This window comes from Ixodes scapularis, unplaced genomic scaffold (genome assembly GCF_016920785.2).
Source record: "Ixodes scapularis isolate PalLabHiFi unplaced genomic scaffold, ASM1692078v2 PGA_scaffold2__306_contigs__length_199485367, whole genome shotgun sequence".
Classification (NCBI taxonomy): Eukaryota; Metazoa; Arthropoda; class Arachnida; order Ixodida; family Ixodidae; genus Ixodes; species Ixodes scapularis.
The window spans coordinates 108,923,170-108,936,761 of record NW_024609857.1 but is presented as its reverse complement, the minus strand read 5'-3'; the positions used below and the strand labels follow the sequence as shown (position 1 = coordinate 108,936,761).

Genomic DNA, 13,592 nt, shown 5'->3' with positions numbered 1-13,592 from the left:
CATCTGGGAAGGTCTGAAAGAGGTTCTACTGTGCTGCATTGGTTATCGTCGGGACACTTAATGATGGGGTGATGTAGGTCAGGGAGACGAACTAGCAGCTGTTGGTGGTTTGGCCGACGGAAATTTGCATCTTGTGGAGGGCACAAATACATGCTCAAATAGATGACCCCTTAGCAATAAACAAGTGCATGTGATCATAAAACAGAGCTGCTATTCAAAAGTGTAATCAAATTCCTCTTCTAAGTCATTGCCGAATGGTTAAATCCAGTACCTTTTTGTTTAGATTTGGAAAGTCAGTCTTGCGTATGACGAGGTAACAAAGACGGGCTGCCAGGACGGAAGTCGGTGCTCTAAGCCAGGGGTTCTTAAACCTTTTCGTCCCAGGGAACCCCAGCAAACCTCAAAAAGTCTCAAGGAACCCTCCCCCCTCTCTTTCCCAACTAATAATACTGGGCGATAAAGGTGTTTAGATAGTGAACAAGAGTTTATTGCAGTGACAAAATAAGACAAAATGGAGGACTACAGACAGAATAAGAATGCAGAGGAGTTAACACAATGTAAAATATATATCCTTATTATTGCGAAAGGTTATGGTTGCTTTGCTCGCAACACCAACTTAATCCATGGCTCAGTCCATGGAAGGTTAAACTAGGGGGTGGGGACACTGCAATTTGGGAGCTCGCAGAACCCACGAGACCACCTCGCGAAACCCAGTTTGAGGACCCCCATTCTAAGCAATTTCTAAATTCCGTCCACCTTTTCAGTTATTCCTGCCTGAACAATGTAGCGGGTTTCTTGCGAAAAGTTTCACAGGTTTGGTCGGTTGACATGGTTAGTTCCACAGGGTTCAGAAAACTCAAAATCAGTGCATAAGGCAGTTGGTTGATGGGTGGTCTGCCAATTGATGGTCGGAAGTCGGTTGGCTGGCCGGTCGAAAGTCAGGCCAGGGGCGGACTTGCCAATAGGCACAGCAGGCAGCTGCCTAGGTCGGCAGAATTTTGGAAACAGCAAATTTGTGGCCGCCCCCAAATTAATTGGCTCTTCTTTTTTTAAATCTAGCTCCACATTTAGTTACATAGGGAATTCTAGCTCAAAATCTAGCTACCGTATTTTCCGGTGTATAAGATGCATTGTCGTATACGACGCATCGTTGTATATGCCGCACCCCCCTTTTCGCGAAGCTTCTAAGTAAAAATTGGTATATAAGATGTACTGTGCGTAAGATGCACCGCCGAAAATTTTGGAAAAAAAAAGTGTGTTTTATACATTGGAAAATATGGTACTTTTAAAAATTGTACCTACATTCCAGTATTAAACCGGACTGTAGGTCGAATTTACTTTTGAAAATGAACCTGAAAACCTCAACCCTCGTCTTATATAGCGGTTATTAGCGGATAAACAAAAATAATCTCCCAACACTGGATGGCTGAAGCCGCCATCTTTGTTTTTCTTTGCAATCGCCCAGCACTCGTCTGCTTGTCACGATGGTCATGATTCACTTTCACTTGTGTTCCTTGCTTTGTTACGTCTACCGTTGCCACTCCCAGAGTGATAATGAGCGGAAGTAGAAGACAGTTCATGGTAGCTTTCAAGAAGAAGGCAATCGCCTAAGCAGAGATCCACGGGAATGTTGCAGCGCACCGAGAGTTTGGTGTATCGGAGAAAAGCATACGCTACTGGCGAGGCCAGAGGCAAAAACTGGTGGTGTGCAGCATGGCGAAGAAAACTTAATTTAGTGGGAGGACTGCGGTGTACCCCGAAATTGGAAACAAAGGTGGCAAATTTTATTCGGGATCTGCGCACCAGATTGCTACCTGTGACGTCGGAGTGCATCCATATGAAAGCCGCCGAGGTCGCTCGTGCCTGCGAGCTCTCAAGGGCGCAATTCAAAGGGACGGCATTGAATTGGTTAGTGAACTCGTCGTTGAACGAAGGTTCTGAAGAATACGAGTAGTAACGCTCGCGCACTTCCTTTTTTATTGCGTACGAAGCAATTAAATAAATGTGCTGTGTTTTCTCGTCCTTCCGTGTACTTGGCCAATTTTTTAACCAAAGTAAGGTTGCATTTCCTAGCCAAAAAAACTTTTTTTTCGCTTTTTGCAACTTGTAATTTAGGGGGTCGACATAGCAAATATAATCCGTAATTCCAAGCCCTTGTATGTCTGGCAGTCTCAACACTGCGGCAAGTGTTCAGGGGAAATTCTGTGACTATGTCGTGGGACATGTGGTATGCGGACGTGCGCGTACCCGCCTTTTATTAATCTTTGTTTCTGAAACAAAGTTTGGGAACCGGTAACCTTCAGGGGAACCTCATTCTTGCAAAGTATGGTACACGTTATTCACTGGGCACTTACGTGATGTCCACCGCCGCACCAGCCCACTGCACCATTTACACAGCGATGTCGCTGATCGACTCTTGATTGAGGAGGGTGAGTTCTTGGCTTGCAGGTTTTGGGGAATATTTATCGATTAACATTTTTACTTTTCTTAGGAACTGAAACCTTCAAAACGTTAGAATAAGAAGTGCTCTCCAGGTTTCTGGAGAGCACTTCCCTTACTGTGCTTCGGAACATGAAAAATAGTTTTCTTTGAAACTTGTTGGTTACTTAATCATTCCACGAGTCAGTTCTGAAATGAACCTTGTCTGTACATATTTATGTGGTTGGAGGACTTCAATTTTAGTTATAAAGTTAGACAGGATTGTGATCATAAAATGTTTTAGCTCAAATGTGCAATGTTCCAGCTCTGATGAGTAGTTTCAAAAACAAAAAGAGTTGAAACTTGACAAATGTGGGGCTCCCTGCTGGATGGTTCCCAAGACGTCTGAAATGTGGGATAACTATATACACAGGATGGTTGTTATATGAACATCAGTACGCTTCCAAAAAAGTAAGAAATATAAAGAAGGGGCACACCAATCAATGCACAATATAAATTGTAAAGAACCATTATAGCCAGGCAGGGGCCATGATCCTGCGAGCGCATTGGCGGGTAAATAAACGCACTAAATGCGCGAAAAATATTTCCTTCGCCGCTTACTTACTATGGTCGGTGACAGGTCAAGAACGAAGTGGAAGCTCCTCCCACCTCTTTCCACTTTAGTACTGCAAACGGTGGAGAGGAGCCGACCTCCTCTCCACCATTCACTCCGCTGAAGTGGAAAGGAGTGGGAGGAGCTTCCACTTCGTTCTTGACCTGTCACCGACTATAGCAGGCGCACTAGTGCGCCATATAAATTAGTGTTGAGGACAAAGCTGGAGTCCACAAGATTAATCACATCGATTAGAGTCATTACTCTGGGAGACAGAAAATTAAAAAAAGAAGCTCTATTGTCAACGTACACATTTGAAAGCATTGGCTTGCGAGATCATAAGGACTTGAGCGTAGAGCAGCAGTTACACACACAAAAAATGTCTATGCGGCGCAACCGAAACCATTTTGCATACTAATAGCATTAAAGGTGAGATTTATCGTGAATTTAGGTGTTTAGACTATTTAAATGTCTTGCAAGATCATGAAAAATTTATGCTAGAGGGACAGTTGTATTTCAGAGGTGGAACACACGAAATGTACTTGGGAGCAGCCGCGGGAGCAGCTGAAACAGCTGTTTTGGAGCAGGTTGGGAGCAGCTAGAACTACATTCTGGAGCAGGCTAGGAGCAGCTCAGATCAGTTTTCATTGCACTTCAGCTTCTGTCTTAAGGGGTGCCCAAACAGGACACTACAAAACCCGCGAATCCGACAAATCGTGAAAATTTAAGCGGACGCTTCTATTTTTACGGTCTGTCGGAGTCGTGAAAATTTTTACGATCACGACTGCTCTCCTCTTCAGATTGACGTCACACGCCACCTGCGTCTGGCTCACCTCGCCAACGCCCTCGCGTACCGCCGTCGCCTCGGCTCGAAGGCAAAGGAGGTCCGGCTTTGGGTGGATTTGGGACATTCCTGCGTCGAAGGGTGCGTTTCGCCCGCCTCGGATCTGCTTTCTTTGTCGAGATTCACTTTCGTCGTGATGGCGTGCGATGCGGTTCCGTATTGTGAGCGGAGGCCTTGAGCAATTGACTGACAGCCAACAGAGCGTGTGAGTGGCTCTCCGGACCCACGTGATGAGCAGAGCAAGGCCGCCGTGGAGGAAGCGAGGGGGAGATTTGACGGAGGGAAGTTTCCCCCCGGGAAGAATTGACGGAGGGAAATTTCCCTCCGACGGCCGGAAGCGGATCGCGGCAAAGCGCGGCACGATTTGCCGGAGTCACGGGTTTTGTAGTGTCCTGTTTGGACACCCCTTTAGACGAGCACGAGAGCAATTTCAACTGTGCTTAGCAGCGTAGATGAACATGAGTAGTTAGAGACCTAGGTAGATAGGATAACAGTACAACATATGCAAAAACTTGAAACTTTGCGAGCCTTAATAAGAATCAAAAAGCAAGTAAAATATGTTTCTGAAGATAGTGTCCTTGATATTTTCCAGACTTGTATGTAACGCATTACAAGTAATGGATTACTTGCAGCCGATAAATTTTTACTGTAATTTTGTGATGCATAAATTACTTCCTTCAAGGAGTAACAATCTTTGTAATTAAATTGCTTTTTTGCTGTAATCGATTACAAAATTACCTATTACAACCTCATTTCTTTTCTCTTTTTTTTTTTTGGGGGGGGGGGGGGGGGGGGGGAGGGGGGGGAGGGTGCTGGAGTTATTCAGCTCCAGGCAACGGTCTTTTTTTCGAAATTATTAAGCACGGGGCCTTGAGGATTAGTAGGCCACCTCACTATGCTTCTTTTTCCTGGGTACTTTTTTTTTTTTTTTTTTTGGTACAACGGAGATTACGTTTGGGGTATGAAAAATTACCTTGTCCAGCATCTTGTGAGGGATTAGGTGTGCGCCATCACTCACTATTTAAGCAAAGACGGTCAAGGCTTTCTTCTTTTTTTTTACAACTGAGCGCGAGATTCCACGGATTATGCTAGCATAATAAAAAATTTGAGTGAAAAGTAACGCGGGAAGTAATCGATTACTTTAGAGTAATTTTTCTATTACTTTTTTGAGGCTGTAATAGTAATTGTAATCGGGTACTTTTTACAGCGAAGTAATTGTAACTGCAATTGGTTACTTTTTTTTAGTAACGGGTACAAGTCTGATTATTTTCTGAGTGGCTTTCGACTGCTCAAAATGCAAACCAGCTCTGCTTATCACACAACCCACACATGCTCGACATAGTAATTGTGTGTGCGAACCACGTGACATGCGTAAGCAACGAACGTGCAGTTGCGCGGAGGAACAGGGCACCAAATTTCGAGTTTACCCTATTGTGCAACTCAATATCGAAGCAGCAGACTATGATTAACGAAGTTATTGTATTTGAAGCGATAAGCAGGAGCAAGATTAAAGTATGTCGAACAGATCTACCGATCGCGTGAAAGCTGCTGGCCGGCAAGGTTTCCAAACGGACCACGTTTCACTTCTATCAAATCACGATTTATCTTGCGGGAATGCGGTTCCAACTTCTAATGATGGAGTACTAAAAGGAATCTTTTGCTTATTTGTTTTCAACTGGCTGACGTCCGGATCCCGGGCCGCAGAGCTTCAGGCAATGCGACTCTTAACGACTCGACCTCACCTCGGCCGACTTGCTTAACCGCTTATGGTTGAAGAATAACAATCCAGTCGCAGGTGGTGTAGCGCTTGGAATCCGACCCCCGAGTTTTTTTGCGGGCTTCTGACTCGGGATACACAGGGAGAATAAGAAGAACAAAAGATTGCAGGGCCGACCAAGCTAAGCGCGCACATTGTTGTCAATCGAGTCGATAAAAACCAAAACCAAGACAAAATTAAAAAAAATTGGCGCACGTTTTGCGATTTGGTGCATAATGGCGCAAGGTATTTATTGGCTGTGGCGCAGTTTCCGCAACATGGTGCAGGATGGCGCAGACAAATGCGTCTGGCGCAAAATGGCGCAAATTGCGCAGCCGTTCCACCCCTGTATTTGCAAAATATATTTATGCCGCGAAACCGAAACCAATATGGAACCTGACAGGTCGCGGCCACATTCACACGTGGACAGCTCTATTCTATTTCACACGGCGACAGGACATCATTTGTCTGCAGTTCGAGGGTTGTTTCAACCAACTGCACAACAAAAGTCCCTTAAGGGAAGGCACGGCCTAGGAATCGCGATTTTTTCAAAAAAGTCACATTTTTGGAAAATAGGCTGACCAGCTTTTACAACTCATAAAGAATGCTGTCCAAAAATTTTATTCCTGTAAGTAAAGTATTTACTCCGAAATAAATTATTTTCGAAGTGCTGGCGGCCGCACGTGCGCGCCACCGACGCGGCCGATTACGAAAATGTGCCATTTTCAAAGAGCGCTCCCTTTGCGTTTCTTAGGACTAGCATGGACAGGCCCCCCTCGTTGGAATGAGCGTCTCGCCCTCTTTCGTTCTGTTCGCAGCACTGTTCGCGATATCGTGCTCGCAGACCGCAAAACCCCGTAGAAAACATAGCTGTGCATGCTCTTATTGGTCAAGGTGGCGAAACAAGAGCTCTGATTCGCTAGGACGAGCCACGTGACGTGGCTCGTCCTAGCGAATCAGGAAGCTCTGTTGGAAATGGGCATACAGCCAGGGAGCTACCAAGCGTCATACGGGGAGAGGGCCACCAAGATGAAGGTTGCGAAGGCCCAAGTGAAAGCGCTTGAGTCCTCCAAGATGTCCCACAAAAAAAGGAAGATGGAAGCTGTGGCCAAGGCACAGAGGGACCGTGCAGAGGAAGGAGTGACATGTGCCCCTGGAGCATTTTAGATGAAATGGCAAGCCCCACCTAAACTAAAACACTGTTCGAACTTTCAAACCCGTTTTTCTCAGCTTCATGTTTTCACCATTTTTTCACAGCTCTAAAACTATTGTTCGATGAGTTAAGCGCCCCCAAGTCTAATGTATGGCTTTTTTGGCATGAAATTTACTGGAGAACTCGGCTATGTGCTTACTTTTTGCAAATTGTTATTTCTTCACACAAAAATGTTGACGTTTGTGAAACAAGATAAAATTAAAAATTCATACCTTTATTGAAAGTTAATTTTTACGTGAAATATGGCCTTAAAAATTATTTCAAGCCTACTACCGATTAGTTTAGTCATTCAGCGTTATATCCCAACAAAGAAATTGTGCCTTTTTATTCATATTTTGAAATTTTTTTCCTTTGGCACTGCTACATGTACATTTTTTTCAACGAATAAGGCTGTCACTTGTCAAAAAAATAAACCTTTTGGGTTGAAAGTTGGTGTAGCCTCCTAAGTTTTGACGTTTAACATACCCTAAAAATTTCATTGACCTGGCACAAATACTTAAAAAGTAGACCCTCCAAGGGAGTGCCTCCCCTTAAAGGGGCCCTGCAAGGACTTTTTACTGGTTTTTAATTTGCATCGAACCTGAGTGCACTGAACGTAGTAACTTAATGAAACTTTTTCTTTTCTCGAATTTTTATTTATTTTAAAAGTTATAGGCAAATTAAAATGACAAAAACAAGCAAAAAATAACCGCCTTCATGACGTCCTTGGTTGCTTGAGTGGCCGTGAACTAGAGGAGGAGTAGTGAGCTCAGCGAACAATCACGGCTGCCGCACTTTGTGTCGACGACTCGAGAGGGCGCCACTAAAGAATGCTCTGGATAGGCTGTATGAAGTGGGCAGCCAGGGCGGCTCGCATTGCATTTGCTGCGCGATTAAACACTAATTCGGCATGACACATCATTGGCCACAAAAGACAGCAAACACGAGGTAAAGATAAGTTCAGAACGGGAGCCACTTTGCACTGCCATACCGCCAAAGGGCCAAACTGCAAGACAGAGCTGCTCGCCGAAAGCCTTTGGAACGCTTGGAACCGGTCGGATCCTCGACTGCAGCGCCGCCGCGTACATCCGAGACCTTTCTATGCCCGCCGCTCGTTGGCGCATGATCCAACTACCCCTTTCTAGTATGCACCGCCTTTTCCACCGCTTGGTGGCGGGTATGTCGAAGGGTTATTTCTTGTTTCCATACTTTATAAACTGCATTTGTTTCTTTTCTGATTTAAAATAGTGAACAAAAACTACTTTTATAAATAATTGAAACGGTTCGCGCCACTTATGTTTTGTATTTCGACAAAAGAGAAGCTTTTAGCGGCTCTGACCAGTAGTAAGCCCAGGACCAAAGACATCAAATTTCGAGCGCTTTCGGCCTTGCGGGTCGCCCCCGTAGGTGAAGGAGGTTTTCGCGTCGTCCGGTTAAAATATGACGCACTGATGTTTAGTTACTCTCTCCATGCCCGCTGGCCTGCCCGAACCCCAAGAGACGTGGAAACCGCAAAAAAGATAGACGCTTAAATTTGATTGCAGGGCCCCTTTAAATCCATGAAGATCTAGTCTGACAAAGCAACAAGATTGAACGAATAAAAAAACAAAACATTACAGTACAGCAGTTGGGAGGCACCCTAACACGGCTCTTTACATGATGTTCCGTCAGAGCTTCCGCGGTAGCCGATGTTGTTAACAAAAATGCAGTTTTTTTTGAGGACGCATTTCGGGAAGAGTTTAAAATTCAATATCTCGCATGGAGGAGGATAAAAAATTCGGATATTGCACGGAGGGTGTTCCTAAACACAGTTAAAACAAGATTTAATTGTTTTCTCGAAGACAAAAATTGACCGAACAATCCCTTTAAGTTCACCTCCAACTCAGACAGTCGATCAGGTAAACAGTGGATGGCTCAGAATGTGGGGAAGGGCTTACTTTTGGGTTTTGGGCACTCATGTGCAAAGGCAAAAGTCTAGAAGTCCAACAAAATCATACTTTTAAAGACAGTTTAATTGAGCTCTACTTCTGTGCCCGAGACCCTGGGCGTGAGCTGTTTATCGGCACCTTGTTGTCTTCCGTTTAAACTTCAACAGCACCCATCGGAGGAAACATCAGTTTCCCCGCAATTGATAGACCTTCACCCCTCCTCCCTCTTTCTCCCGCTGGGAAAGAATTTTTGTGCAGCAGTTTAGGAATGGGGTTTATTATGGGACCCCGCAACAAAGGTGAATATTGAAAAACTTGAGGGAATGCAAAAGAAGGATTTGCGCTTTGTGAATAACGAGTATAGAAGGATGAGTTTTATCACCAAATTGTATCAACAATGAAAAAATGAGCTTCTATTGAGTCGTTCCAGGACTAAACCACTAAAGCTTTTATATACCATTGTTCATTACTCTCGTCTAACAGATCTTTGCAAGTTAATTCCTCACATCTTTTTTTTCTTCATTGACTTGTGTGTTTCATTGTCAACTCTCATTTATACTTTAGAACCTAACAGTGCAAATTCAGATTCTATTTCTTTTTTTTTAATAATACACCTCTTCGGATTTTTGAAAAGTTTATCCATGGACTTTAACTGCTATAACTCCCAAGCAAGGAAGTGATGCACTCTGTGTCACATTTCTTCAAATACTTTTCCCATTGTAAAACATGTTCACTTACTCTGAACTGTTCCACTGCTCCTGGCCTTCAGTGATACTCAATGTGTAGTCCCAGAACTCGTACCAGGCGTTGTTCTGCTGAGCGATCACCGGCACGGCCACACACTGGGTCCAAGCAGGAAGCTTCCCCACCTTCAGACCGCTCTTGTCGAACTCATAGACCTGACCTGGGCAAACAGAAGGGGGAACATTCCACAATGAGCTCTCCTAGCCATTTACAAGTTGAGTTGCTTCAATGCCTCCATCTATCAAGGAAACATGCTGGTGTAGAGACGCAATAAGATTATAGAACAAGCCAAGCACCACAATTTCAGGAAGGCACCCCACAATTTTTGTAGGGGACTACGCTACTGCTCGTAGTTACATTATGTAACTACTACATTTTACACTTCTGTAGACACTATGCACTACATTCATCATCATTAACCACAGAATGGTTCAACGACTTGATCCTTCTAGAAGATATACTCTAAAGCTTTACATTTCTTACAATTAACCAAGGCAATAAGCTTAAACTATAACAAGGCAGCTCACCGGCGATCCACACTGATTACATGGGCCATCTGGCTCTTTAAATGTGAGCTTGCACATTACTGCCGAAATAGCATACCGCATTGGTATGACCCTCTGGCAACCTATGATGCACCACAACCAAACATTTTTCATTTGTCAGACATTGGAGGCTTAAAGTTTTGTTTTGTTTTGCCCAGCTTGTTTCCCTTTTACTTCAAAACTGCATAATATAATCATGGCTCGCTAATATGAACACCTCCGTTCCCCTCAAAAGTCGTCAACAGTAATGAATTGAGGTCAAGATCACAAATATTAAACAAGTGTGGCCTGGCATAGCCTTACCTCCTCCTAAGTGGTGAAGGAAGTGTCCCGTTTGCACTTATATGCATTAGGGATACACATGACCTATGAATGTTCTTCAGGTTTGTCGTCCGTGGCTGCGACATACGTGCGAGAGAAGGGCAAGTGACACAATCTTCCGGAAAGTCCCAAAACATTTAACCATTGCTCGATGCCCAGGTCATATCTCTTTCTCGGGAAGGGCGGCTAACAAGAGAAAACAAGGAAGTGCTGGGTGTATCCTCTGACTCAACGGCTTCACTGATCTCTTTTTTTTTTTTCTTTTCATTCGTGGATTGTTTTTAGGAATATTGTGTACGTAATAAGGAGACCAAAATGCATGTATTTACCCAGTTCCTTCCCAAACTGTTCAGTTTGGACTGCAGGTTTCTGCATTAACAAAGCAGAATTGTATGGCAACAGATAAGACCTAGAAAATTTTGTCCATGGTCTTCCAATCTCCCGACTGTTGTCCATATCAATAGAGTTCATGCTAACTATAGACCAGGGGTGGCCAGGCTGACCCAGCCTAAGAGCCGCAAACAAAATCGCGAAACTTCTAAGAGCCGCAGGGGGGGAGCAATAAACGAAACTTGAACTACTGTTAATCTATCCTAGTCAAAAGCAGTCCAACTATATGTAAGGTAGCAGTAGCACAAAACTACCAAACCGCAATTCCTGTCTTTCGATTTAAAACGCGTTCCATTTCTCTTTTTGGGGAAGTGCTCGTGTGACCAGGAGGGAGGCGGGAAAGTGGGAGGGGGGGGGGGATAGGGGAAAGAGCTGCGAGCCGCACTTTAACACGCAAAGAGCCGCAGCTTGGCCACCCCTGCTATAGACTATAGAAGGAAAGATGCATGCTTCATCTCAAGCAGCAGCTTCTGCAACTTAGCTAGCATGTTTCTAGAGACCCCCTTAAATATTTGACAGTAGAACAAACGTTTCAAGTGGTACGAAGGAATTGACCTGTTGAAGCATTGCCATGTGTCACTGACATTGACTTAAAGGGGCACTGACACATCAAAATCATATTTTTTTTTTATTATCCGAAACAATTGAAAACAATGCTGGGACATTACCCTCAAAATTCAAAATTTGGGAATTCAGTACTTGTGAAGTAAAAAAAACAATTTCTAAATGCCAAATTCGAAGTTCCCGCGCTATCCGCACCGGTGCGTTGACGTCAAATATTGCGGAGTCCTGAAAGTCCACTTTCTTTCACGACTCCATGCTGTTGCCATGGCGACCCAAAGCGAGGAGGAAAGGAACGAGTGTTGGCTACGCCGGCGGGCCGGTTTTGAGCGGCGTCGCCTGTTTTCCGTGGGAGGATACAAATCCAGGAGGCGGCACCACAACGAACTTCAGATTTTTGGTATTTCAAAAAGAAGGGCCGTAGTGCGTTCACTATTGCGTTAAAAAACAAGTTTTAGGATTGCCGTTATTAAATGTTATAGAGATGTCACAAAGCTTCTAAATTTCATGATTCTTGACGTCACAAATCAAAAGAAGCGAGGAGGCGAGAGGCGGGAGAATAAAACGCCAAAAATAAAAAGGCGCGCGCAAAAAATTTTTTTTTCGCGATGCGATTTTTTTTGCGGGTCTATGACTGCAATTTGCATTGTTTTGGACAATAAAAAAAATACAAACTTTGGGGTGTCAGTGTCCCTTTAAGTAAAAATGACTATTGTCGTCGTCACCGTCAGTGCACACAGGAACAAGCTTGGTGGTTGCTTTAGAGCAGTGGTCTCAAACTCATTTCAGTGTGGGGGCCAGATATCCAACATTCGAAAGGTTGAGGGCCAACGTAAAAAAGGGCGGGGGGGCTGAAGGGGAGAGGAAGAGACTTCGTGGTCTATACTTTTTGTAAACTCAGAGTCTTACAAGTGACATCTTTAGCTTTGATTTGTTTATAAGACTATTTTGGGCCATGACCTGATGTGATAAGAATTAAAATGACATCGCCACGCCAACGTGCTGGCATTTTTAATAGAAGTACAACGTTTTAATAGAACAAGTATAGCACTTTAATAGAACAAGAACACCGACGTTCCCACTGCTCAATTCACCCAGGAATTAACCAAGCTCAACATGTTGCTAAAAAAACAATAAGTCAATATGAAAGTTGTTGCTATCCTGAGGAGTCTTAGTACATCACTCAAACAAATACTTGCCTTTTAATAGTGACATATTTTTGAAGACGAGAATCCCGAGCTCGTAGCTTTATCTCTGGCAGTGGCTCCTGCTGATTGAGAGTTCGCGTAGCCGACATGCATCATTCAACGAATAGCTTGCGCTGTCAGCCTAGTAGCGGAATCGCTGTACATTACAAAAAGCTGAGAAGGAAAAAATAAAGCGAAACAAAGTGTAAATGAATACAAATAAGAATAAACTATGGGAATACCTTCAAAGAGAAGAGCTACTTTTCGAGCGAAAAGTAAGCGACGAAATGAGATCACTATGGCGCAGGCCATTTCTAGCGCTCGAGACACGGGAACCGGTACTCGTAGCTACTTGCCTGCGGGCCGCTTTCCAGCGAGTTGCGGGCTGCGTGTTTGAGACCCCTGCCCTAGAGAGACAGTCGGCGTCAGTGCTCATGCAGCCGAACTTGTAGATCGCTGTCACTTCAAATTTCTGCAGTCTTAGGCTCTACTGAGAGAGCCACCCTGATGAGCTATTGAAGACTACGAGTTAACAGAATGAGTGACAATTCATGACTGAACGAAACAAGCTCCCGTACAAGTGCAGACAGAACTCGATTATTGCCCAGATGATGGCAAGACATTCTGCCTCTGTCAGTGAGGAATTGTTTACTGCCTTGAAAGGGTCCGACTTGTCTAGGCAAGTACTTTCTTTCTGCCCTCCTGCCGCTGGACCACTACTGCACCAAGTTCCATATTGCTTGCGTCCATGAGGATTTGTCTCTTTGCAAACAGGAGGCTAAAAGGGAAGATAGCAGGTGTCTGCAATGTTTGCTTCAGCTCGCTGAATGCCTGGTGTTGTTCTTCTGCCCATTCAAACCTCGCAGCATCCTTTGTGAGGAGTGTGAGGGGTGCAGAAAGTAGTGAAAAATCCCGAACGAAATGCATACTGTAGGCACACACAGTCCAAGAAGTCTTCGGACAAACTTCTTGTCCAATGGTTGAGGAAATTTGGATACAACGGAAATCTTTGCCAGGTCAGGGTGTACACCTTTATTACTCACAACATGGCCTAGGAACTCTAGTATGCCAAGAGTGAACTGAAATTTCGTAA

At 44.3% G+C, this 13,592-nt stretch overlaps 1 protein-coding gene across 3 annotated transcripts in view; it reads right to left on the bottom strand.

Moving 5' to 3' along the window:
* LOC8052828 (MKRN2 opposite strand protein) overlaps positions 1-13,592 on the bottom strand; it is a 51,386-nt gene that overhangs the window by 17,463 nt on the left and 20,331 nt on the right. For all 3 annotated transcript variants that reach the window (XM_029968302.2, XM_029968303.2, XM_029968306.2), the window contains one exon: positions 9,490-9,655. In XM_029968302.2, coding sequence (XP_029824162.1) covers positions 9,490-9,655 — 166 coding nt within the window. The remainder of the gene's footprint in view (positions 1-9,489; positions 9,656-13,592) is intronic.